The sequence below is a fragment of the Macaca mulatta genome, chromosome 10 (genome assembly GCF_049350105.2).
Source record: "Macaca mulatta isolate MMU2019108-1 chromosome 10, T2T-MMU8v2.0, whole genome shotgun sequence".
Lineage (NCBI taxonomy): Eukaryota > Metazoa > Chordata > Mammalia > Primates > Cercopithecidae > Macaca > Macaca mulatta.
Genome location: NC_133415.1, coordinates 94,017,855 through 94,042,931, shown reverse-complemented (window position 1 = coordinate 94,042,931; position 25,077 = coordinate 94,017,855). Strand labels below are relative to the sequence as shown.

Below are 25,077 nucleotides of genomic sequence, written 5' to 3'. Positions count from 1 at the left end.
AACATAAATATATTTCACATCTGCTGACTTATTTTGTGGGGGAGTCAGGAAAAAAGCCAAAAACATTTCACTTCTTCTTGCCCACTTCTGTGGATCTTAAACTCCAGTGGATGGGTGGGGCAGTTTCCCTCAGCTCACTAGAGAAGTTCCAACTCACTGTCTTCTGCACTGCCTAGTTCACTGCACTGGCTTCTACATGAGAAAACGGGTATGTTAGAAATCATGCTAAATAGACAAAGGCAAACAGTCAAACCTGGTGTCATCTGGTGAGAGGACACTAGCGAGTTTTTTCTGTTCCTGTGAGTGCTGAAAAGCAGAGCCTGTCATTTGCTGGAGCGGGCTTGGGTGTTAGTGAATATGCATAAGGACCCAGGGCCTTCTGGAGGAACAAAACTGAAGCCCATACTTTTAAGACCCAAAGCCATTGAATTTTGTTGGGGTGGCCCTGAAGGCCTGGGGCAGAAGGAAAAAGGGTCCTTTGAAATGAAATCACCTACAGTGGAGCCAGGCGGTGATTCTGGACACCAGAATAGGAGTCCAGCTTATGTCATGGGGAAGCAGTGTGTGTTGAATCCCAAAAGCCAGGTCCTTGGAAACTAGACCAAACTGGCATGCAACTGGCAGAGCCAATCAGCTGAATGCCATAGTGGGTAGACTCAGGCAGTGACTCACTTGGGACACTGTGGGTGGAATTCACAGAACGGCCAGCCAGGGGGTTGTTGTGGGGTTCCTCCAGGCAGAGAACAGAATGCCTAGGTTGACCCCTAAGCACAGGTCCCCTGGGAATTTAGTACTGAAGTACCCAGAGAAGACAGGAGTCGCAGGCTGAGACTGTGCTTGATCCATTTAATTAAAATGTGAAGAAGGCACGATCTTTTCATTCACCGAGTTAGTCTGGTGGGATAACCTAAACCTACTTGCTTTCTACCCGCCCTCAACAGAACTCATATGGTGAGTGATGGGCTCAAGTTGAAAGACAAGTTTCTAGGTCCAGGCCCAGCTCTCAGGTGATGTTCAAGATGTGCTTGGTCAGGAGGGAGACCCCTGCCTTTTCTGCTCATGGCCATAGATACTCAACTGAGGTCAGAAACTGCTCCTGCCATCTTCCCGCAGGGCAGCCTTTTTCCTGTGGCAGGGGGCAGAATGCCCCTGACCTTGTAGGCTCTGCCCTGTATGTGTACATGTCTGCTGGGCCAAAGCTGTTGAAAGTGAAGGTCTGTCACTTTGAACCCAGTCTACTTGTCTCTGGTCTGTCAGCCAGAAAGTTCTACCGGTGATGACAGGAGAGCAAGGAGCCTGCAAGGGAGCCCATCTGCCTTTTGGTACCACCAACTTCCCTCTCAGCCCTGCCTGCTCTTTTAGTTTGCCCTGCCAAAATCAGTGTTTTTCAACCCTCTTACTCATTTAAATCACCTTGGGAGGTTTGGAACAATACCTATGCTAAGGCCCTGGGTACCAGCATTTTTCAGACGCTCCCCAGGTGGTGCTAATGTGCTGTTAGGGTTGAGACTCCACAGGTCATAAACCTGAGCTATCGCACTGTAGGGACACGGCCTACAAGCAAGCATGGGACGGGGCAAACAACTCCTGATGCCAAAGCATTTGGCCCCAAGTAAGGGTCTTCCCCACCAACACTCCGCCTTCTAGGTCAATCAACGTTTGTCAGGTCTGGAGGAATCTTGAAGTGAAAATGATCTTTAAATTTGCTTGAGAGTTGGCACGTTTTCCACTAGGAAGAACAATCAAAACATTTGCAGTGAGAGGCAAAAAGGCAATGTCTTACAGAGCCCAAGAGAGGTGAGTCTCAGGTCTACAAAGCTGCCTTAAGAAAGGCAGAGCTGTCCGTTCCCCAGGTTGTGTTCCAGAAAGACACTTGTTTAGCAAATAGAGATATGTATTGATGAAAATTAAAAGGGTCAACACCAACAGGCCAAGGATGTCCTAACCAACGCAGATAGGCCCTAACAGAAGGGCCTACACAGTCCTCTTCCTTCTCTGATAGGAAACCTTCCTCTCCAGGCCATAAACATCTAGAGAGGAAACATGGATCGTGAGGGCCCAGGTGAATTCCCACCCACCACCTTCTTGTGTATGGGAAAAAGCCACCCTCCTCTCTATGAGCTGGGACTGTGAAGCTGCAGAAGAAAGTCACACAAGAACCTGAGCACTATCGCTGTTTGATAGTAGCATGTTCATGTCATCCATGGAACTGGATCTATCTAAAATTTTTTGTGTGGCATCATTTTTGTTCCATCCCAGCACAGCCCACTATGAAAACAGAACCTCAGGAAGAGAAGGGCCTTTCAACTGTGTTCTGGGCACAGAGATTTCAGCTGCCAAGTCCTGGAGACAACCAAAATGGCACCTGGCAGTGTTAACTGAATGCAGTATTTTTGGAAGGCAAGGTTTCTGTGGCACTGGAAAGGGGCTCTGGTTGTTTCCGGCTCACCACCAAAGCTGGCTGGCCACAAAGAACCCAGGCAGGATGTACTCTGCTCAGACACACCCTCAGAGGATGGGCAGGAGAGAGTGGACCCACAACAACTCCTGTTAGCCCAAAGGAGGGAAGGGCTGCTTAACCTGAGAAGGTTCCAGAAACTTCCCACCTGCTTCTATTGCAGAACCATCCAGCGATTGTTTCTACTGAGCATGTCCCCGTGCAACAGGCTTTCCTGAGCCCCCCAAAGTGCATACAAGTCAAAGGAAAAAGGACATGAGGATGATTTATTTGGCAGTCAGATCTTAAGAGGGCAGCAGAACTAGCAAATGGCCAACCCTGAGCCCAAATGTGGGCAGTAGGTTTGTGTGTGCTGAATGCTGGCTATGCTATGAGGCACCTTTGCGCCCACGGGCCTGGACCCCGGCCTCTGTCCTGAGGTGCGGGCTGCCTTTTTAACCTTCCCATCTCCATCCCTGGATCTTTTTTACCAGTTAGAAGCTGCAATAAGGATGGCAGCTTCATTCAGCACCCAACTGCCTGTACTCCACCCACCCAGGAGGCAGGCAACTCCTCAATCGCTTTTTCATTCCTCAGGGAAAGCATATTGAGTCTTCGACTTAAAAACAACCTCACCAAAATAGGCTCTGCTATTTCTTCTCTTCCCCCCACCCCCCGCCCCCCATTCCTGACAGTGCTTTAACATCACAAACTAAACCCTCTTAACACAGCAGGCAGCCCACCTGCCACTCTCCTCTCCAAGGCTCTACTCCAAGGTTTCCCTACAAGGGTGAGGAGCAGGAGGAGTAAATAACTTAGTTACAATACCATTGAGAAGAAAAATAATACTGCTATTTTTAACATGATCCCCTGTATCTTTCAGGCTGGGTCATGTTCCCAGCCATGGGCAATGTGCCCTTGTGCTGTGTCCTCCTCCTCAGGCAGGGCAGAACCCTTCTCCATGCAGGCCCTACATTCCTCTACCCTGGCTCCAGGGCCAAACTGCAGGGGCATCTAGCCTCTCACCCTGCCCAGCTGTGGTTTTAAAGCTACAGGACAATGTAAACTTTGTTTCCCTGGCCCAGCAAGGCTCCTCCTCCTCCTCCACTCTTAGGAATGTCAGTAGCTCCTTGGAGTCTCCTGTGCCACTGGCTGAGGCAGCCTCTCTCTCCAAGGGGCTTCGGCCATGGTCCTGGCCCCACAAGATGGAAGGATCCATCTCCAGAAGTCAGGGCCAGATGTGTGTGCTTAATGCGAAACACAGTACAGTTTTTGCCTTCATCCAGAGCTGGGACATGGAGGCCCAAAACAGTAATACATCTCATTAATGGCTTGGTTTCTGTCTAGCATTCACTGCTGGAATCCAGGCTCCAGGCTGCGAAACCCAGAAGGCCGCCACAGGGGGCTGCTTCCAAAGAACCCAGTTCGCGGCATTCTACAAGGCGCACAGCACCTGCTGCTCTCCAACGAGGCTAGGGTACAACTAGAGGCGGTTGTCTCCATTGACCCGAGTCCTTCTTGGGGCCCTGGACAGAAGAGAAGAGTGTCCTTACTGGCAGGCAGGGCCTTGTAGCCCAATCGGGCAGCCCAAAGCCAGACAATATTACAACTTTTCTACCCAGGAGAAAGAAACACTGAAGAAGTAGGACCTAGCCACTGCCTTCCTGGCTCTGGCACCCCTCCATCTCCCTCACCTTCGTTCTCGACTGTCAAAATGGTCTGCAAGATGCTCCTGGGAGACGCGGAAGTCCTCAAATGGCTGCTGGTAGCGGGATTCAAAGGAGCCTTCCCGGGCTCGGCCGTGAAACAGCTGGCCTGAGGCATCTGAGCCCCGCTCCCGCAGGGACGTACCACTGAAGGGACTGAGGTCACCATTCTCCTGCTTCAACGAAGGCAGGTGCACAAGAGGGTCAATGACTCCTCTGCACTTCACGAGGCTGCTGTCTGGCTCTCCTCCCACCCACCCCATGCCAGCCCACCCCTGCTGCAGATACCTTGGCAGGGAAAATGTCAATCTTGATCAGCAGGGAGGCCAACTCCAGGTCCTCACTGTAGTTGTTCTTCAAAGGCACTGCTCTGTATCCTAGGAGGAGGAAAAGCCTGGCCCTCAGCCCACGAGGGACAGCAAGCGGCCCACCCCACCCTGCCAGCAAGACTACAGGGGCACTGCCTCCAGGAATGGTCCTCACCTGTCTTCAGGCCTTTTACCGGGAAAGTAGCCTGAGCCAGGAAATTCTGGTCACTAAACATGTCTTCCTCATACACCACAAAGCGCAGAAAGGCAAATTCAGGGTTACTGATCTGGAAGTGGAAGGGCTTGGCCGGCCATACAGGGTTGAGTCCATTGTCCACTATGAAGGCAACGACAAAAGGCTTCAGGTCATCCTGGGAGAGGATGGGATGACTGGTGGGGAGGGGCTTGCAGTGCCCCAGGAGAATGGGAAGACAGACTGACCCACAAACTCTGTCTTCTGCTTGGTGCTGTCATACTCAGCTCCAGCCACCTCAATCTCCACAAAAGGGCACACAATGCCTCGGCCATTCTTTGGCAAATGTCGGGCACCCAGCACCTGTAGGCAGACAGAAGGGCCTGGGATTGTCCTTCCTGCTCCCTCCAATCCCTGACTGCGGAGGCTCAGGCAGGATTTGTGAAGTGGAGGCAGTGCGCCCTCTGCTGGGCCCCCAGGACACTGCCCATGGAGTCTCTCACGACACTGGGGACCCTAAGCTGTCCAGAGCAGCTGCTGCCCATAGTTTATTTGAAGTCTGAGCTTTAGGCAAAATTTCCATGTGAGTTTTGCAATCCACTTCATGTTAAATCCGTGTCTATTTTAACACAAATCTTTGAAATGACCTCCCCTTAGGGGAAAAAAAGATCTCATCAGAACAAGTCACCCCATGGCTCTGCACGTCCTAGATGGATAGAGTGAGTGCACGCTATCTTCACCCCTTCAAAGACTCTGCTCAGGCCCCATCCACCCTGACCACCTTGATGCCTGAAAATGCCCACTTTTGGGGAACTCAACATAAACAGACTCCAACGGCAAGCAGCCCCTTTCCCACCCTGAAGCCCAGATGAGCAGCACCCACCTCAACAGAGATGGCACATGGCTCCAGCCCGCGGAGGCTGCTCTTGTCAAAGGGGTCGAAGGCCTCATCCCGCATGGTGCTTGGCTGCAGCACGTAGCCACAGTGCCTGCCCGTCATGAAGAGAGCCTGGTTCATCTGCATAGGCTTGTCTGGAAGAGGCAGGTTATGGTGTATTCCAGTCCAGCTGCCCCACAGTACCCCTCCCCACCCTCCTCACAGGGGACCTCCTCACCAGGGGTCTGGAAGTTGAGGGCCACCAGCTGACTGCCACAGATCCACATGGGCAAAGGATCGTAGTTGGAGGAATCCAGTCGCTGGCCCTTGGGGTAGATGCGGGAGAGCTGCAGTCGATTGTACTGAAGGAACTTCTTGCCTTTGGCCTTGTTCACGTATTTCTCAGCCTTGGTTTCCGGGAAGGATGACATGTCCCGGTAGCAAGCACGTTCTGTGCCAATCTCTGGGCCAAACAGGGAGAACACTTACAGAGCCCGCCCACCCAGGAAGTGTTGGGGGGATAACTAAATACTCCTTTTGCACCCACCAGGCCCTCCAGGCACACGCACACCCCGCCTGGGCCCTGGCCCTTACTCTCTTCATCGAAGGGAACAGGCCGGCAGTAGACAACAAGTTCAGAGAGCTCCAGGGCGATCTTCTTCCTCCGTTCCATTATCTTCCCTTCAGTGAGCTGGTGACACACACAAGGCCCTGTAGCCCCAGGCTACAGCCCTGCCCAGGAGAAGGAAGCCCCTGCCAACTCTGGGTATGCCCACACTGCAGGTGCTCTGGGCCCATCTCCCACCCTCCCCTGTACCTTCCAGACACCACACCCAACAGTAAATGAGGGAGCTCTGTCCTCAGCCTCATCCTGGAATCATCTTTCCTCTTTTCTGTCCCAGAGGACACATTTGCCCTCCAACCTTCTTAGAGGGGTGGGGGATACAGACTCCTCATCACCACCCATGTTCCCAGTGACCTTCCAGGGATCCTGGAATTGGCCACACTCCCAAGTGACACTTTCTGACCATTCATTACCCAGCCTCATCCCAGGGTAAAAATGATTCTTCTGTGTCACCTGTGACTGCACTGGGGATGCAGGCCCCTGGCTTGGTCTCCATCTGTGTCCTAAGGATGATCCTCACTGCCTCAGCTCCCCCAACTCCAATATAACCACCCACTCTTCATGGCATATCTCCATGCCAAATCTCTACAGAAGCCCACTTATAAGCACCCCATCCTATCCTCTCACCCCCGGAGGACTTTCTTCTTTCAGTGGCTTTTTTTTTTTTTTTTTTTTGAGACAGAGTCTTGCTCTGTTGCCCAGGCTGGAGTTCAGTGGCATGATCTCGGCTCACTGCCACCTACACCTCCTGGGTTCCAGCGATTCTCCTGCCTCAGCCTGCCGAGTAGCTGGGATTACAGGTGCCCGCCACCATGCCCGGCTAATTTTTGTATCTTCAGTAGAGACAGGGTTTCACCATATTGGTCAGGCTGGTCCCAAACTCATGACCTTGTGATCTGCCTACCAAAGTGCTGGGATCACACCATACCCGGCCTCAGTGGCTTATATTCAGACTCTTCCGTTTTCAGCCTAGACCCCCGGATCCAGTCCTTCAACCACCTGGTATGCCAGTACCTTTTCCTCTAGGGGACAGCCTGGCAAGCCCCCTATCCCTTCTCTGTTTGGCTTGCAGTTGCCCTCTCCAAAGCAGCTACAGACCCATCTACCAAATGCACTTGGTGAAAGGGCCACCAAGTAGGAATTCCCTAACCCTTGAGAATACTACTCTGTTCCCCCAGGCTCAGTGGAAGAGGCCACCCTTCCCCAGAAGGCTGGTCCTACCAGCTAAGCTTGGGCTCCATCTCCTCCTACACCCTGCTTGCTCCTTTCAGCTATCTGCTTAAAGCCTGCTCAAACCCCAGCCACCTGTCCTCTCCCTCAGAGGACAGGCCCTACAAAGGCTCTGCCTTTGCCATTCCAGACTCCTCACTGCCCACTGCCATCCAACCCCAGCCATGCTGCTGATGCAGCCCAAAAGTCTCACCAGGGCTATTTGCTGCTGCTGAATCCAAAGGGCACTTACAAGTTCTTATCGTGCCTGTCTTTACCTCTGTAGCCCTCGACACAGCAGACCCCCTCCCTCACCAGTGGCCTGCAGTCTGTCTGACCTGCCTTTCCTGGGCTCCCTTCCTTGCGCATGCCTTCTCATATGCAGCTTCTCAATCCATCCCAAGTTCTCTTCCTATTCGACACCACCTCATCCCTTCTATGCCTCAGCCCCCACTCTACTCCTGCTTCCAGCCCAGGACTTCACCTCTTAGCTCTGGTCTTGTGTATCCAACTGCCCATTAAGCAGACCCACTTGAACAACCCATCAGTATCTCAAACTCAACATGACCTGAACACTCCACATTGCATCTCATGTGTCTGTTTCTTCTCCATCCCTAGCTAAGGCAGGGGCTGTGGCCTATCTAGCATAGGCCATTGGCTGCCCCACTGCTCTGAGGGGGCTTGTGCTGGGAGCTGGAGGCCTCAGCTGCCTGACAGGCCCACACACTGCCTCCCACCGGGCTCCAGCAGGATCTCACCCTGGCATCTGCGGTCTGGGCCACTTCACGGATCTTTTTCACCCAGTCCTGCAGCTCCTCCTGTGAGTCGGCAGCAACATCCAGGGACCAGTGGGCCACCGACGCCATGCTGATGGAGAAGACGAAGAGCCGGTTGTTCTTGCCCTCAGGACGGATGGCTGGGAGGGCGAGAGCAGATAAAAGCTGGGAATAGACATCTCACCCCCTCCACCCCACTTCACACCGCAGGCACTGGCTCAAATGAGTTCTATCTCATCCCATTTCCTCCTTCCCACACCCCATGAGGGGAAGGACTGCTCTGCAGGCCCATTTTACAGATGACGATGCTGCAACTCAAACGAGTCACTGCTGGTTGTGGTGGAGCCAGTGTTCCAACTTAGCTCTGACTCATGCTTCTTCCCTCAAGCCATGTCTCCCTCTCCACCCCATCTCCAAGCCTTGTCACATCCCTGTGGTGCAACCCATTAGGCCTGGGGATGTCAGCCAACCAGGAGCATCATCCTTGATGATTCTGACGGGTTCCCCAGTGCCTGGCATGGGGTAAACATGCAGGGGTCAAAGCTGAGGGTGACAGAGGGAGCCCAGGGTGTCAAGGGGATGTCCAGAGTATGGGGAGAGGTTGGAGTGAGGGCAGCCTTTGGGGTTCAGCCATCAGCTTCCTCCCTAGGAGCAGGAGAGAGATACAAAGAACCTCACCCTAGGGAACAGTGGGCAAGAGAAACGGATGGGAGCTCACCAATCTGACAAGCCGGCACATCCAAGACCCCCCGCAGCAAGTCCCCTAGGGGGCTGTTCTCGTCCAAGTGCTGTGGGAAGCAAAGCCCACCAATGGTCAGCATGGCTACTGCACGTGTGTGAGGGGATATCCGTGTGCATGGAACAAATACATCTTGTGGGTGCACCTGTGACTGTCAAACGTAGCACACGTATATGGGAGACTACAAGCATGGCCACATGGGCTGTGACCAGTCCATGTGACAGGTGTCTGTGCATGCACGTGCGTGCTTGGGACTGTGTGATGGGGGCATGCCAAGGAAAATCTGGGGATAGGGAATGCTGTTCCTCAGGTGGTTCTGGTCTTACCTCCCTCTCTGGCTCCAGGGCCACGGGGTTGACCATCTCTTCCACGTAGTTTGATGGGAACCACAGCTGCTTCTTCCCTCCGTAGTCCCCTCGCCACCTGTAGGAGCCATAAGGTGCTAACCTCCAGCAACCGCCCCAAACTCTCATGAGGAGGGTATCCTTTGGTAGGGGCTCCCATGCCTAAGCCAGGCTGAGGCAGGCACTGCTGGTGCACACAGGAGACAAGCACATCACAAATGCATGTCTTTGGGGCCCCAGCTCCAATGGGGCCCTTGGACTCTGGGCCTACCACACCACTGGCTCACCAGCCTCCCTCTTGCTTCTCCACATTCTGGATGATGGCGCTCTTGGTGAAGGTCAGCTCATCCTCCCTCTGGGCCTTGTAGTCAAAGAGGGCTTTGACTGCACACTGCAGAGGTGAGAAGCACCAGTCAGAGCAGAAAGGCTCTCCCTGCCACTGCTGACCTGGGGCTTCACGTGCACACACACGTGTGCCTGGGCTTCCCAGCCTGGGGTCAGGCCAGTGGGAGATGACACTGCCATCAACAGGCCCCAGTTATAGTTCTTGTTACTGCCCTGCAGGGAGGCTCCAGGACAGATATGATCAGAGAGGCAGGGCCTCTGCCAGTGAAGTACCTCAGGACCCAGGTGGAACCTTAAGCCCCACCCTGGGCCACAGGGAGAACCCTGAATCCGCTCCCAGGAGTCAGGGCTGGCAGGCCAAGAAGGCAGGGTGTGCAGTTGCCCTGAGTGCCTCCCCGGGACCTGGAAGCATATGGGGCCTGGATGGGACCCCACCACTCATCTGTGAAGCGGGAAGAAAAACCTCCTTCCAGATCCCCTGGCTGTGGAGGGGAGGGGGTGAAAAACAGGGCCCAGGCCTTTTTAGAGAAAAAGGCAAAACGAAAAAGAACCTGTGTGACAGAGCTCCATGAGACTGGGGAATGAGTGGCCAGCGTGCCTCCCAGCTCCTACCCCGCTGCTGCCCAGGGAGGAAATGGGGGTCACCCACAGGAGTTTTAAAGGGTCACTGCTGACCTAAAGGGTAGGGGCTAGGGAGTGGGTTGGCCCTGGAAGACCTGCGGTCGCTCACCAACCACACATCTCTCACAACCTCTTGGGCCTCGGAAAACCACAACCACCACTTCTCCATAAAGACCACAGATGGCCCAGAACACAGAAATGAAGCCCCAAGCAGCTGAGCAGCTGGGGACCCTCCCCAGCTTCCTGTGCCCAGAGGCCTGAGCTGTACCTTGAAAGTTGGCATAGGGTTTGCCTCTACATAGAAGCCAGGGTTGCGTCCCTCATACAGGGCCCCGTAGTCAGGCTCCTGGAAACAGGACACAATGGGATATGTTAATGCCCCAGAGCCTAGAGGTAGAAAGCAGCTACTGGCTTCCGCAGCAGCTTCCCTTTCCCCCAGTGCAGCAAACTTCCACCTGGCCTTCCTCATCAGGCCACCAAGGCGGCCACCACCACTAGCACCTGGTCCACAGGGATCCTTCAACCTCAGCGGAGATGGCTTCAGAGGCCTCAGGCCGGGTCTCACCCTTTCTTTTCTTCACATTCTTATACGTGAGGCCCAGTCCAGGATTCCAAAATCTCTCAGGTCCGAAATGCCCAAACTCCCAAGTATTTCTGAGCTATGTGCAGGTGGGCCCTTCACAGACTACCCATATTCAGTGCTTTAGTTCAGTGGCTCATTGGTTCGCTGCTGAGCCCAAAGTCAGGAAGAGCCTTTCCACTCCCCACACTCCTCCGGCCACTCCTCTCCATCACCTGAGCCCCTGGTGCCAGTGGACAACAGGCCTCTCCCCAGCCAGCCCTGTCTGCTGACGACATAAGTCTCTCAACTGATCTCCTGGTCCTAGACCCCTTTCTTCTGTCCAGGGCCCTTATCACCAGCTGTGCTGCCATGAGTCCCGACTTTTTCCCTCAGTGGTCTCACCTCCTGTGGCTCTGCCCTCCATACCATCCACCAGGAGGCTCCACAGCTACTCTTGGGTAGCCTCTTCCTACCTGCCCTAGGACAGAGTCCAGGCCAAGCCCAGGTTGATGAGCTTCCACTGTGTGCACCTCTCCCAGCGTGAGCCCCAGAACCTCCTCACTCCTCACCTTGACTCATGGGGAACCCGCTGCTTATGTGCCTGTCCCCATCCTTGTGGACACTGCTCAGGTGTCCCCTCCTCCAGACACCCTCCTGGTACCCACACTGGCTCCCAGCTGGACTCAGGGGCCTTCCTATGAACTCCTACAACACCCCAGGCCTTGCTGTTACACATATCCAGATTATCCAGTGACTGCTAAGATTCTGGGTCTCTCCTGCCTCCCCTGCCATGCCCCGTCTACCACAGCCCCTCACAGCTGTGCCAATCTTCTCCAGCGCCTCCTCATTGATTGGATAGCGCAGCTTCATCTTGCGGTATAGCGGGTGCTTCTCATAGTAGCTGATGAGGTCAACAAGGCTGTCGAACTCCGAGTTCCCTAGCATCACAGTCTGGCCCTCTTGCTGGACACGGCAATGCTTGATCTTGCCTTCAGCCCTTCACAAGGACAAAACAGTCACACAGGGTCAGGGCAGCTCAGACCCAAGCAAGGCCCCACAACCCAGGGCCATACCCCTCACCGGAAAGAGATGGCATATGAGTTGGGCTCATTCCGCTTCCGCACCAGGAAGGCCCCATCACGAGGGACACGCATCAGCATGTGCTCAGCCTGTGCTCTGGTCAGGCTCGCGTGGTACCACCTGAGGACAGGCAGAGTCAGGCCCAGCCAGCACCACCCATTGCCCTGCCCTGCCCACCCCCAGGTCCCTCCCTCACTCTTTGCTCTCATGGGCATTGGTCTGTGGGACAGGCTCTGAAAGTCGCATCTCAAACTCATTGCAGCGCAGGGGCACCTGCTGGTAGTGTGTGATGAGGTCATAGAGGGAGTCAAAGACGAGGTTGTCTGTCAAGAAGAACTTGGGGGTCCCAGCATCTTGCCGTGAGTGGATACGGCAGTGCTGGACTTTCCCGTTCCGCCTGTGGAAGACACAACGTGAGGGAGGCTGGGAGAAATAGGCCAGGGCCCCAAAGACCAAGTTCCACCTCAAATGAGGCACCGAGCCTCAAGGAGGGAGGCCAATCTCCTGAGGAGCTCAGGTGTGGGCAGTTGCACTGAAAGGCTTCAAATGAACCGAAAAGGGAGGGGTATGGCGGGGGGTGAGAGAGAGAGAGAGAAATTTATGTTCCATGTAAAGCATAATTATTGTTCTGGATCAAAGGCTCAAATGTTAACTGATTATCTCTGGGTGGTGTCATGTCTGTGTACACACGCTGACTGAATATGTGCATCTGCATGGGAAGTGTTACCAGAAAGAGAGCGTGTAGTCGCCCACGAAGGTCTCACTCTCTCGCACGAGGAAGGAGCCGTCAGGGGCCCCGGTCTCGATGCAGTACTCAGTGAGCAGGCGCTCAGCGATGTGCCGCCCGTCACGCCCTGCCCCTAGCTTCCCATGGAACCACTTCTCATTGGAGTGCAGCTCTGTGCTGCTGCTGACCTGTCAGGGGAAGGCAACAGCAAAGACACTGGGACCCTGGCCCAGGCCCGACCTGGCCCAGCCCCAGACCTGAGCTGGTTCCTCACCTCCTTGGGCTCCTCCTCATCCTCGTTGCCCTGGTCACTGCTGGTCTCCTCAGAGTAGTAGATCTTGCTGCTGGTCAGAACGAAGTAGTGGGGATACCATTCCTGGAACGGACCAAAGAGGGACTTGTGAGCCAGGGTCCTCACACCCACTGGCCCACCACCCCCAGCCCGGCCCAGTCCTCACATGGTTCACAGGGTCCTCCAGGTAGAGGATGCCATTCTTGATGGAGTTGCTGATGTCGTTCTCAGAGTACATCATGGATGTAGGCACCTCCTCGTAGGCACTGCCCTCAGCCAGCTTCTTGTGCTGGAGGGGCAACCAGAGCAAGGCAATGCAGACTCCAGTCATCACCCCACCTCCTCACCCAGGCGTAGGCCCAATAGCTGAAGCCATGGCCTGGGCGAGGCACTGAGAAGTGTGGGGCTTCCCCAGTAAGCCCACCACCCCCACCTTGATGAGGATCTTCCTCTTAAGCTGGTTGGGTGAGGGGAGCCCATCGGCGGAGATCTCCACGGGCTTGGTGAGGAGTGTGTCCCCTAGCACCTTCTTGAAGTGCTGGGCCATGTTCCTCTGCTGGGCAATGCTGCAGTGGTCCTCAATGGACAGGATGACTGGGTACCTGCAGGGTGGGGGACAAGCACAGTGAAACAGATTCTGCAATTCTCTGGTGTCTAAGTAGCCCCTCACAGTGAGGTGTTGGGAGCCAAGGGCCTGGGGATTTCTTGTCTATAAAAACTATCCCAGGCCATAGCCACTGGCGGGGCAGCGGGGGTTCTACAGCTGTGGCAGCAGTGGAAATCAAAGGGTGGCCACTGATGCAGCCCGAGCTGGCCCAATTATGGAGGCTGCTCAGCAGTGCAAGAAAAATGAGGCCACCAAAGAGGCCAGGAGAGAGGAGAAGCCTCCAAAGTTAGCTGTTAGAGCCCTGGTGAGCTAAGGAAGACCAGTGACCACAGTTTAAGCAGTAAACAGAATTGAAGGAATGGGACATAGGGAAGACAGACAATCTCCTGGGCTGTGAGGGCAAAGGAGTTGGCAGGACACTGGCCTAAAGAAAGCAGGGCATGTTTCCTGAAGATGAGAAGAGCATGTGTTGTACAGTCTAAAGGACCCATGAAAAAGAAAGTGGGCTCAACATGTAGGAAACAGAAAGTGTAACTTGGGAAGCAACAGCTCAAACAGGAAGCAGGTGACGAGGAGAGGCCAAGAGGAAGGACAAAGATGAAAGGCTGAGGGAGAGGGGACAGGGTATTCGAGGAGTCTTGCTGCCCTCTGTCCCTCTAGAATGAGAGAGCTGGAGCCAAGTTAACCCCTGGGTCCTCCAGCCTCTGACTCACTCTGAGGCCACAAAGGCATGCTCCTTGATGGTTTGCAGGACATCTGAGAACTTGATCTTGGTGGTAAGGGTGTGCCCATGGTAAATAACTGGCATCCCATCTGGGCCGTCCCAGCAGTCCACTGGGGAGCAACATCATCATGGTCAAGCAGGCAGGCCTCCCATCTTCCCTCCCCCAGCCCCGGACCCCACGCACACTCAATGCAGCGACAGCCCATCCGCAGGCAGCGAGCATAGGCTTCCAAGGAGGACTCACTGGAGAACTGGTCCCCGGTCAGGTACCTGGATAGGCAAGGAGAGGCATGTATGGTCAGATAGGCCCTCCTGGGAAGAAGCTGGGTGGGCCCGAAGGAGCCACACTCACGTGTTGTGTGAGGAGGAGATCCAATAGTGGGAAAGGGGGTTGTTCATGGTGTCCGGGCATACTGCATCCAGCTGTGAGTTCCACACACTATTCTCTTTGGAGAACAGGAAGGTGACAAACTGTCCAGGAACATGTGGAAGGGAAGAGAAAGTGAGTCCCTGCCCGGTCCAACCCAAGATGGTAGGTTGGGGGTAGGAGAGAGAGTGCTCTGTCCCAACTGGGGGTGGGCAAGATGCATAGCAGGTAGGAACAAGGTGGCATCCCTAAGAAGCGTCTAGCTCCTGAAGCCCAGGTGGGGTTCTGGTCACCCCTACCCATTCTCTTGACAAAAAATGGGTGAAACGTCGGACTCACCTCATCCAGGAAGAAGTATGGCTCCTCGATCTCTCGCAAGGGGTCTCGGAGGAAGCTGAGCATGAACTCCTGCACCTGGAGGCGATCAACAGCCCACAGCTCCTGATGGGGTGGGGAGGGCAGGGAATGAGAGAAGCCTCCAGTCATTGATGAGCCCAGCCCCCCAACAACCTGACAGCCTGGGCCAATGTCAGCCCAGCCATACCCCCTGGTAGTCAAGAAGGAACTGCTGGAACTCAGGAAGGGACACTCGGCAAAGCTCCGGCCGCTCCCCAGCCCTGCAGGGAGAGAAGGTAAGCTAGCTAGCATGGTCAACAGACAACAAGGTGCCCCATGGAAGGCAGAACCCAACTCCCAGCCAGCACAGCTTCCCAGAATGGTCCAGCATGGTTCCCTACTCCCACTGCCTCCCACCTGGATCAGGAATCGCCCAGTGGTGAGATGAAGGGGGCCCAGGGAAAACCCCACCTCCCCACTCCAAACCAAACCTCAGAGTACTGGCTTCCAAGAAGGGGAGGTCCATCTGCAGGAAACAGAACCTGGTCAGGGCAAGAGCCCCTGGGAGGCCATGTGGGAAAGGGGCTAGTAAGAAGACAGGCTAGAGCAGCAGATGCGGGTAGGCCTCAAGAGGAGAAGAACTGGAGAAATGGCACCCAAAAGCCCCTAAGCAGGGCAGCAGGGCTGAGGCAGGCAGAGCTGGGGGGTGGGGTGGAGGAGCAGGGGCAGGGGTTGAGGGAGGGCAGGTGGCTCATGCACCGTCTTCTGGGCGCTGTACATGAGGCTGCGGTACAGCTGAGCAAACTGCCCGTAGGTGATGTCCCCGCTGCGCTGCTCCAGGTCCTGCATGGTATAGAGCGGGAGTGCCAGTCAGGCAGTCAGGGCCCCAGCTGCAGGGCTCTTGGCTTCCCCTGCCCCCAACTACAGACAGCCCTGGGGGGCACTTACCGTTAGCCGCTCTCGGAGGAAGCGCATGTTGGGGACCCGGTAGTTGACCTGGGACAGCATGTTCTTTAGGTCCTTGGCTGATATACTGAGAAAACAGGGACATCCCCAGTGGTCTCATCCAGCTTCTTATGACCTCTGACCTGTGGGTCGAGCCCACCTGGGGCTGGACAGGTAAACAACACTATTCTGGGAACCTGGAGTCCTGAGGGCGAGACTGGATCAGAACCCATGGGGTGACCAAGGTTAGTCCCTTCCTTTCTTTGGACCTCAGTTCCTCATCTGAGCAAAAAAAAAAAAAAAAAGCCTGTAATTCTGGCAAGGAAGATGTGAACAGATTCAGTAAAGTGGGTCAGGCATGGGAGGAAGAAAAACCACTCTCCAGGCCTCCCCTCCCACCGGCACTGCTCAGGCCTGTGCCAAGGTGGCAGTGAGCCCATCCAAGACAGAAGGCAGGGCTCACTCACAACTTCCCTGCTGGGGGCAGCACGGCAGCGGGTCCCTACCTGCTGCCCACTGGGATGCTGGGAGTTTGGTCCTCAGAACCCACTAACCCATGAAGGGGAGGGAGGAGGAGGTGCATGCTCCACCAGATACAATGACTGGCAACTGGGCACCTCCTGGGGCTAGACAGGGCCTGGCTCCAGGAAAGAAGCTCAGAGAACAAGGCCCCTGCTCTCCAGGGGTGTCCTGCCCATGATGTGAGGCTGGGGACACTGCTGGACCTGGCAACAGGATGGACGAGAAGGGGGAAGGGGGGCTTTCTCTCCTGGAAGGTGGTGTCAAGGAGGGGAGGGGAGGGTGGGGTCACCTCCTCTGAGCCCCAAGGGCCTGGGAGGAGGCACCAAAATTCCCCAAGGGGGCTGAGCGCCACACTGAGTGGATCAAGCGCTGCAGAGGGAGGGCTGGCTCTGTACAGGTGCCACCTCCTCTGATCCTCAGTCACCCAGGAGGTAGGTGCTATCAGGGTCCTCGTTTTCCAGTGAGGAAACAGAGGCCTTCTGGTTGCAACTGCCTGCATCACCAACCTTGCCCTCTGTGGTCTCTTTCCCATCAGCATACGAACAGCCTGTTACTTCTTCCACCAAAAACACGTGTCTTGCCCCTGCTTAGCTCTCCAAGTACTTGCCCTCTTCTTTGCTCCCCGCCACCGCAAAACTCCTTGCAAGAGTCATATTGCTCCCTCTCATTCCCGTGAGCCCCTCACCACTTGGCTGACACCGCTCTTCTCACCATGTTAAATCCAAGGGTCAATGGTCAGATTTCACCACTGTCTTCTTCCTTGGGCTGCCAGAACTCAGCACTCTGGGGGTTCTCCTCTTACCGCACTGTTTGTCCCCAACCCCTCCAATCTCTAATATGGGGGTGGTCTGAGGTCAGCCACTGGACCCTGCCCTTTTCTTGGTCTGCTTGCCCCCTAGGTGATCTCACCCAGCCCTGTGGCTTTCAGTGTTATCTACATACTCCCAAGTTAAAATCTGCAGCCCCCACTGTGTATGTACCTAAACTCAGTCTAACCACCTGCCTACTCAACAGCTCTCCCTGAACAGCTAACAGGCATCAGAAAACTTAACACGCCTCAAAGTGAACCCCTGAGCTTCCCTCCAAATGGGCTCGTCCCATGATCTTCTCATCTCAGTCAATGGCGACTCTGTTTTCCAGTTGTTCGAGCCAAAGAGCATACTATTATCCTCAATGCCTCTCAAACCCCAAAATCAATCTGTTAAGGACATTCTTTCTGGCTCTATCTTCAAAATACAACATGGCCAAAATCCAGCCACTTCCTACCATTACCATCATGATCCAAGCATTCTCATTTTTCACCTGGAGTGTGGAAACAGCTAACTGAGCTCTCCACACAGCAGTCAGAGTGATCCTGAGTAACCCATCAGGTCACATCACTCCTCTCTTCAGAACCCTTCCATGGCTTCCCATTTCTTTTAGGTCAAAGGATCTCACCACGGTGCAGCACCCACACCATCTGGTCTTTGCTCCCCCTTCTCTCCTTGGCCCCTCTGGCTGCCACACCAGGCCTCAGAGCCATAAGCCTCAGGGCACCCTTCACACACTACTGGCCACCCTCACCTCCAGGACACCCAAAGGCAGTTCTACATACCCAGTCTCTGCCCATAGCGGCAGGGCACACAGCATGTGGCTGGCTCCTCTCACTAGCTCACACCAAGGCCACCAGAGGACTTTGTGCAGAAAGCTACACGTGGCAGAACCTGCTGCCCACCGCCCTGGCCCCGCTTAAGGTCCCCTGGGTCCTCTGGCTCTCCAGGCAGCTACTTAGAGGCCTGGCTAAGGTTCTGGATGCCCATCCCCACCCTGCTGGGCTAGAGTCACAGCTCAGTACTTACCGATCCTCACGATTCCGATCCACTGAGTAAAACTGCTTCCGGAGCCACCTGGAGAAAGAAGCCTGAGGTGAGGGCCACTTCTCTATCTACGGCCAGGCCTGGGAGATGCCTGGGCACACAAAGGGACTGCTGTTTCTGTCCCCCTGGTCCCTAATGCTCCCAGCCCTAACCCCTTCAGGAGTGGTTCTTACCTCTCAATCTGCAGGGGTGTGGGTGCCTGCAATGTATCCTCCATCAGCCAAGTTAAGCCCTTGATCCACATGTTCACTTCATCCTCAGATGTGGCTGTGAGCATGGTATCATCAGCTGCACCGAGGGCACATACCTCCCACTGGGCAGGAATGAGCGGGCAATCCCCTAACTATCCCCTACCTTCTCCACCCCCTTGACTCCCACCTTGCAGGCTCAGCGTCTTCAGACGGAATTCCATTCCATAGAGAATGACAAAGCAGTGTGACTGGTCCGGCCGGAAAGCGGGGTCCTCTTGATAGCGATCAAAGTCTCGTGAGGTCTTCCCTGGGCGAATCTCCTTGATTTCTCGAATATCAACTAGGAAGGTAGCAAAGAGGCCAAGATCAAGCTGGGCTCTCCCAGAGTCAATACTGAAAGGAGGGCAGCCTAGTTTCCTCATTCTTTTTTTTTTTTTTTTTTTTTCCTGAGATGGAGTCTCGCTCTGTCGCCCAGGCTGGAGTGCAGTGGCTGGATCTCAGCTCACTGCAAGCTCCGCCTCCCGGGTTTATGCCCTTCTCCTGCCTCAGCCTCCTGAGTAGCTGGGACTGCAGACGCCCGCCACGTCGCCCAGCTAGTTTTTTGTACTTTTTAGTAGAGACGGGGTTTCACCGTGTTAGCCAGGATGGTCTCAATCTCCTGACCTCGTGATCTGCCTATCTCGGCCTCCCAAAGTGCTGGGATTACAGGCTTGAGCCACCGCACCCGGCCGGTTTCCTCATTCTTACACTGTCTTTCAGGGAAGAACCCCAGAGGCAGAGCCAAGACCACTCAGTCACTCTGGGTAATAAGAGGGCTGGGTTGAGTCTAGGGATAGGCCTTTGCTAAGTAAGGGCTGAGACGTCAGAGAGGGCCATATGGGGCAAAGGCGGTTCTGTGGGGTGTCCCTTTCCTATCTTTGTTCCCTCACTGAGACATTTTGACCTGCGAAACAGCTGGACTCCAGAAGGAGAAATAGGGACCCAAGGCTGTTCATGAGGACCACTTCCTGAGACGAGGTACACACCAATCAAATCATAAAGTCCCAGAGGCAGGGCTGGGTAGGTCAAGATGGGCCTCAGGATCCCTGGGAATTAGGCTCAGGCCCAGAGGACTGGTGCATCCCTGAAATGCCTAATTGCTTAAGACATCCCCACACCAGTCTCAGCAAAGGGCCTAATCCCCACTCCATCCCATGACCAAGGCATCGGCTGTCCAAGAGCAACAGTCATCCTGGACCCAGACCACCGTTTTGCCTGGGACCATTTCCTTATCATAGCTATCCAAGGCCCTTGCATGCTCCCTTGGCCTTCACAGGGCATAATCAGAGAGGTACAGGGGCTTGAATAGCAGATGACCTGCCTCAGCCACTGAAACTTGAGACAATGACGAGTTCACTCATCTAACTTCTCAGTCTCAGTTTTACCATCTGTAAAGCAAAGGGTTTGACTGAGTTTCTCTAGAAGGCAGGGTGGTAGAAAAAACATGCACAAGCTCTGGGCGAGACTGGCTGAACTAAAATCCTAGCTCCACCTCACATCTATGTGATCTCAATAAAGTGACAGCCGCTCTGACCTCACTGCTACACTTGTGAAGTGAGTAACATAAAAGAGTAGCATACAATAGCATCAGAAAGATGTTGGTAAGATCAAAAGTTGTAACAGCTAGAAACACTCAGCACTGTATGTGGGGCATGGAGGGAGCCCGTCCAATGGACTCCTCTGCTCCCTCAGCAAAGGTGCACAGGCTCTGATACACTCTCCAGCACAGGGAGGGGCTGCCCGCTGGCCGGAGGGCAGACATTTCAGCCCAGAAGTCACCAATTTAAGGTAGATTAGGTCAAAGGAAAAAAGCTTGGCTTAGCCAACAGCGATGACTTTCTTTGAGTATTCCCTAAGCTCTGAAGCCTCTTGAAATGCTCTAAACCCAGACTGGCCTGGTAACTTTGGAGCCAGATGCAGTGCCAGCATTTGCCTGGCCAGCCCCCACCCCAGGAGCCCTTCCAGCCCAAACTGCACACCAACCTAGCTGGAATGTCCTAACAGCCCAACTCCCCCAGATGCTCTCTTCTTGTCCTGTCCCTCTAGCAACTGCCACAGAACTCCACATCTATCCCACCGGGAACAGTGGGCATTGCTCCTGGCCCTAACCCTAGATCCCTGACACACTCCTGGTTCTACCTGGAACCACCTAACCCCTCAGCAAACCCCTCCAGCCTGTCCTCCAGCTGAGAATCCTGCCTTTCCTGCTGTTTTCCCTGCCCCCGGTTCTCACCAATCAGCCATCCTTCCCCAGTCTTCTGGCTCTTCATAAAACATTATTCTGACCCCCTTAGACCTCATTTAAGCCCCTCCCGAGGCTGCCCATTGCCAGTCTAAGGAAAACAAACATCTTCTATGGCCTTGAGGGCTCTTTGTGACAGGGCTCAGGAATTTACCTCCCCAGCTTTTGCCCTCTCACCCTCTCTGCTCCATCCCCACTAAGCCATACCTAGGGCAAGAATAGCTATTGCTTCCTATCCCTATTTCATCTTGATTCCTAGTCTGGAAATGTCCACCTCCCAGGCTCCCTTCTCTTTCACCAAGGGCCCAACTGAGAAGTTCCTTCCTGTGGTACTCATACACTTGATGCCTCTTGTATACAAACATGTACATACATTGCTCATACACCTAAGGCCAGGCAGGACCCCTCCAGGGCTTGCTTAATGACTGAAAGAAGAAATGAAAAAAGCAGGTACACAGGCAGAGGGAGGGAAAATCAAATAGGGATGGTAAAAAAAAAAAAAAAAAAAAGAATAGTTATACTCAGGTAGAAACAGAGGGAGGGAGAACTGGGCCATAAAAGACCTAACCGAGAACACAGGGCTTCCAAGGACAGAAGGAGGAGCTTCCATCAGGGGAAATGGCTAGATCAGAAACTGCAGAACAACCACAAACTCTGCCTTTTGAAACAGAAACCAGTCTGCTCTTCCGGTGTGGAGCTGCTGTCATCCCCCTCCCACACCTTCTTGCAAAGGTGAGTGTGACTGTACACACACACACACACACACACACTCAACAGGCCTGTACTCCTGCGCATATTTCCATCAGTTGAAGGCAGAACAGGTGCCTGAGATAGGGACCAGGTGGGCACAGTGCAGCTCCAGGTCAGGCATCCAACGCTCCCAAGTTCCTGTTGGCCACACCTGGTCCCTTGTACTGTCTTCCATAAGGAGGCACCAGCCTGGTCCTGGCAGCACAGTGAGATGCTCTACTAGGTTCTTGAAAGCCACATCCTGTGCTACCTCCCAACCTCACCCCTCATCCTCCTGCCTCCCAGAACAAATATGGCAGCATCTTCTTTCCTGAGAGAGCCAGGGCTGGTCCCCAGGAATTCACGAGACTCCCCAGAGAGGAATGGCCTCTGCCCTGGTTGCAGGTGAGAGAGACTGATCCAGTCTGGCACAGTCTGGGTTAGACCTCCCTGCCATTAGTCAGGAGGGCAAGAAACGAGATCGTCCCAGAACTTGGGAGCTTGAGAAGGGGAGAACTACTTAGGGGAGTAGGAAAGTCACACCTTATATCCAGAAATCCATGACCTAGCACTCCTCCCCACTCAGAACCATGAGAGAACAACATTCAGGGGAACTCTGGGGGAAAAGAAAAGCCAGGGGTAATAAGAGGCCCTCACTGTGAAGAAGATGGGGAAGTGAGAAGGAGGAACTCTTTGAGAACAAGGGCAGGATCCCCCAAGTAGCAGCCCAGAGGCTTGATATGTAGCATGACGACAAAGGCCTGACGCCCAGGCTCGCCTTGACCCAAGAGGGCACAGCCCAGCCAGCACAGCCCATCAGGGCTGCAGCATATTCACTTTGCCCAGCACCAGGTCCCCAGGCCCATAGCGACAGCTGCCCAGGCTTCAGGAATGGCACCATGTCCCCAAGCCCACAGTGAATGCTGCCTAGGCTTCAGGAATGGCCTGGGCATTACCATTTCAAAAGCAGCTATGGTAGACAGTGACAAGATAAGCTGCTCGGGGCAGTGAGGGGGATTTAGTCTCTTAACTGCCCACGAACTCTCATGAAGAAACAGACTGTCTTTCTTGAGGGGCTCTGAAGTAGTGAGGGACCACACAAACCTGTGCCTGGCCTGTATATCACATGTCAGCTCAGAGGACAGAGAACCTTCTCATAAGCCAGGCTTCCCAGTGCCCCAGGCAGAATCCTGGGGGCCTTGCTCTGCTCCCTGCCCTAGTAAAGATCTGCCTTCTCCTGCTCTTTCAAGAAGCCTTCCCTGACCATCCCCTTCCCGCTTAGTGAGGAGAACCACATAGCTCTTAAACTCTAGCTATGAGGCCCTGGCAGTCCCTCACTCTTTCGGCCTCAGTTTCCCCATCAGGAAACTGGAAATTCCTCTTACCTCACATGGTTGCTGTGAGGGCCATGCTGGGAAGTGCTGGTAATAGGGAAGTCTGGAGACAGCCCACATGTATGTGTGCCTAGTGCCACTGACATGGAGCCTACAAAAGCTGACAATAGTGGAGATAAATAAGGCCACTTGCCAGGGCCCCACCAGGTGCAAACCCAAACTTAGGTGAAATAAAGCTGGTCCATGAAGAGAAGAATACAAGCAGCTATTTCCCCAGCTCAAAAAGAAGTCTGGCAGGGATGGGGGCATTGTATGGGGAGAAGGAGGACTCTTATGGACTTGTGTACAGATAAGCATATGCAGACATGCTGCTTCCTGAGCCTGCAGTGCCCCACCTGCACACTCACCAATAGTCTGAGGCATGTGCACCCCTAAAGATCAAGTTTCAAATCCTGGCTTCAAGCATATAGCGAGGCCTTGGCAAGTCTGCAGTCCTCTCTGTTTCATCATAAGATGAAGGATTTTGTGGGAGTAGACACACAACAGACCCTTACTTGTAGGCATACTACCTCACAGATACCCACATAGGAAGGTCAGCCTTGGCCTGCCCTACCACGCCCAACCTCGAATTCATTTGTGTTTTGTTTTCTGGGCAGAAGGAAATGTGCCTGCTGCCTGGCACCTGGGGCCAGCTCTAAGCATTGAGGCAAAATGCCACAAGACTGAATTTGTAAAATAAAAGCTTATATGATGAGGCCAGGGAGACTGGGAAGGGCAATGTTCCTTTTCCATCTCTTCCCTCTTCTCCCCTCCCTTCTCAGCCCAGGGACAGACTCCTGGCCTAAGACCACAGACATTAGAGACCAGCAGTTACTCAGAGCGGAGCTTCTGGACCATGCAGTCCTGGAGAGCATCCGCCTTTTGGACATGCCAGTAATGGCAGTTGCTTTCCCTTTAAAAGGAGCCTGTTTCCTCATCTGAGCCACCCTATGCCCAAGCACTCGGGGAGCTGTGAAGCTATACAACCCTCAGGGCCAGCTGAGAACCTGCCTCTGCAGAAGAGTAAACCCCCATCCTGGGACAGCACCCAGTCCACTGACTGGGGAGACAGGGTGCTGTCAAAGGGACAAGCTATATGGTGGGCAGCCAGTCTGGAACCTGGGAAAGGGGGAAGACAATAACCACAGAGGACCCATCTGTGTGCCTGGCTCTTCTGAAGGTAGGGCTGCTTCCTGTCTTTGACTCCCACCCCAACTCCCCCGAGACATCAGGCCAAGTTGCAGGCCTGTCACCAGCTCCCCTCCTGTCCAGTAAAGTGGGATAACCACTCTGGCCACCACAGGGATGTGCATAAGGGCAGTAGTTCAAGGACAGTGGAAACCCTAGGGAAGAGAAAGAGAAGAGCAAAGGCAGGGCTCCTCAGAGCACAGCCAGTGAGAGCCAGCCAATCCTGCCCTAGGGGGAAGACACATGGCAGACCCGAGAAGGGGGAGAGGGAGCCCAACCATCAAATGCAAGACCCTAAATTAGACCTAATCTTCTTGTTGGAACCTGTGTCCTAGTGTCCCCTGTGCTCAAAAAATCCACTTTCAAATAGCCCGACAGAGGTCCCCCAAATTTATAAGCTTGTTAACCACTCATCAGGCAAAAAGGATGTAGAGAGGTATTATGAGCAAAAGCACTGGCAAGGTGGGCAGGAGGCCTGGACCCATCTCTCTGAGCCTCATTTTCTTCATTTGCAAAATAGAATCACCACTCCTGGCACCTCCTTCATTGGACTACACTGAGATGCCAACGAGGTTAGAGATACAAAAGTGATTTAATCAGAAAGGGACAGGAGGACATACTGAAAACTAAACCCACTAAATGATGGAGATACGGCCAAGAAAACCATAACAAAAAGTATCCCAAATTTCTGAACATGAAACAAGCTTTCACTGAAATATTTCTCTGGGTCTGGGTGTCTCGCCCTGTTGCCCAGGTTGGAGTGCAGTGGTGCAATCTCGGCTCACTGCAACCTCCGCCTCTGGGGTTCAAGTGATTCTCGTACCTCAGCCTCCCAAGTAGCTTGGATTACAGGAGCACGCCACCTTGCCCAGCTGATTTTTGTATTTTTAATAGAGACGAGGTTTCACCATGTTGGCCAGCTGCTCTCAAACTCCTGACCTTCAGTGATTCGCCTGCCTCAGCCTCCCGAAGTGCTGGGATTAGAAGCATGAGCCACCATGCCCTGTCTGAAATTAAGAGAGCGTTTTCCCTTTATAAAGTGCATACGCTCAGTTTAGAAGGCTGACGCAAGAGGACTGCTTGAGGCCAGGAGTTCAAGACCAGTCTAGATAACAGA

General features: G+C 54.1%; 1 protein-coding gene across 2 annotated transcripts in view; it reads right to left on the bottom strand.

The window, feature by feature from the left end:
* Nucleotides 1-2,705: 2,705 nt before the first annotated feature.
* PLCG1 (phospholipase C gamma 1) overlaps nucleotides 2,706-25,077 on the bottom strand; it is a 38,887-nt gene continuing 16,515 nt past the window's right edge. The window contains exons 3-33 of one of the 2 annotated variants that reach the window (XM_015149004.3): nucleotides 18,577-18,729; nucleotides 18,372-18,465; nucleotides 18,181-18,228; nucleotides 15,824-15,908; nucleotides 15,635-15,718; nucleotides 15,367-15,401; nucleotides 15,084-15,156; nucleotides 14,879-14,980; nucleotides 14,525-14,643; nucleotides 14,357-14,442; nucleotides 14,162-14,282; nucleotides 13,275-13,443; nucleotides 13,008-13,130; nucleotides 12,824-12,925; nucleotides 12,550-12,737; nucleotides 12,019-12,219; nucleotides 11,823-11,942; nucleotides 11,559-11,739; nucleotides 10,449-10,526; nucleotides 9,502-9,605; nucleotides 9,197-9,293; nucleotides 8,850-8,919; nucleotides 8,114-8,271; nucleotides 6,116-6,212; nucleotides 5,760-5,984; nucleotides 5,528-5,676; nucleotides 4,893-5,007; nucleotides 4,627-4,788; nucleotides 4,432-4,520; nucleotides 4,132-4,319; nucleotides 2,706-3,963 (exon numbers count right to left, since the gene is read on the bottom strand). In XM_015149004.3, coding sequence (XP_015004490.1) covers nucleotides 3,921-3,963; nucleotides 4,132-4,319; nucleotides 4,432-4,520; nucleotides 4,627-4,788; nucleotides 4,893-5,007; nucleotides 5,528-5,676; nucleotides 5,760-5,984; nucleotides 6,116-6,212; nucleotides 8,114-8,271; nucleotides 8,850-8,919; nucleotides 9,197-9,293; nucleotides 9,502-9,605; nucleotides 10,449-10,526; nucleotides 11,559-11,739; nucleotides 11,823-11,942; nucleotides 12,019-12,219; nucleotides 12,550-12,737; nucleotides 12,824-12,925; nucleotides 13,008-13,130; nucleotides 13,275-13,443; nucleotides 14,162-14,282; nucleotides 14,357-14,442; nucleotides 14,525-14,643; nucleotides 14,879-14,980; nucleotides 15,084-15,156; nucleotides 15,367-15,401; nucleotides 15,635-15,718; nucleotides 15,824-15,908; nucleotides 18,181-18,228; nucleotides 18,372-18,465; nucleotides 18,577-18,729 — 3,659 coding nt within the window. In that variant the 3' untranslated portion in view covers nucleotides 2,706-3,920. The remainder of the gene's footprint in view (nucleotides 3,964-4,131; nucleotides 4,320-4,431; nucleotides 4,521-4,626; nucleotides 4,789-4,892; nucleotides 5,008-5,527; nucleotides 5,677-5,759; nucleotides 5,985-6,115; nucleotides 6,213-8,113; nucleotides 8,272-8,849; nucleotides 8,920-9,196; nucleotides 9,294-9,501; nucleotides 9,606-10,448; nucleotides 10,527-11,558; nucleotides 11,740-11,822; nucleotides 11,943-12,018; nucleotides 12,220-12,549; nucleotides 12,738-12,823; nucleotides 12,926-13,007; nucleotides 13,131-13,274; nucleotides 13,444-14,161; nucleotides 14,283-14,356; nucleotides 14,443-14,524; nucleotides 14,644-14,878; nucleotides 14,981-15,083; nucleotides 15,157-15,366; nucleotides 15,402-15,634; nucleotides 15,719-15,823; nucleotides 15,909-18,180; nucleotides 18,229-18,371; nucleotides 18,466-18,576; nucleotides 18,730-25,077) is intronic. The other variant, XM_015149005.3, reaches the window with a different exon arrangement.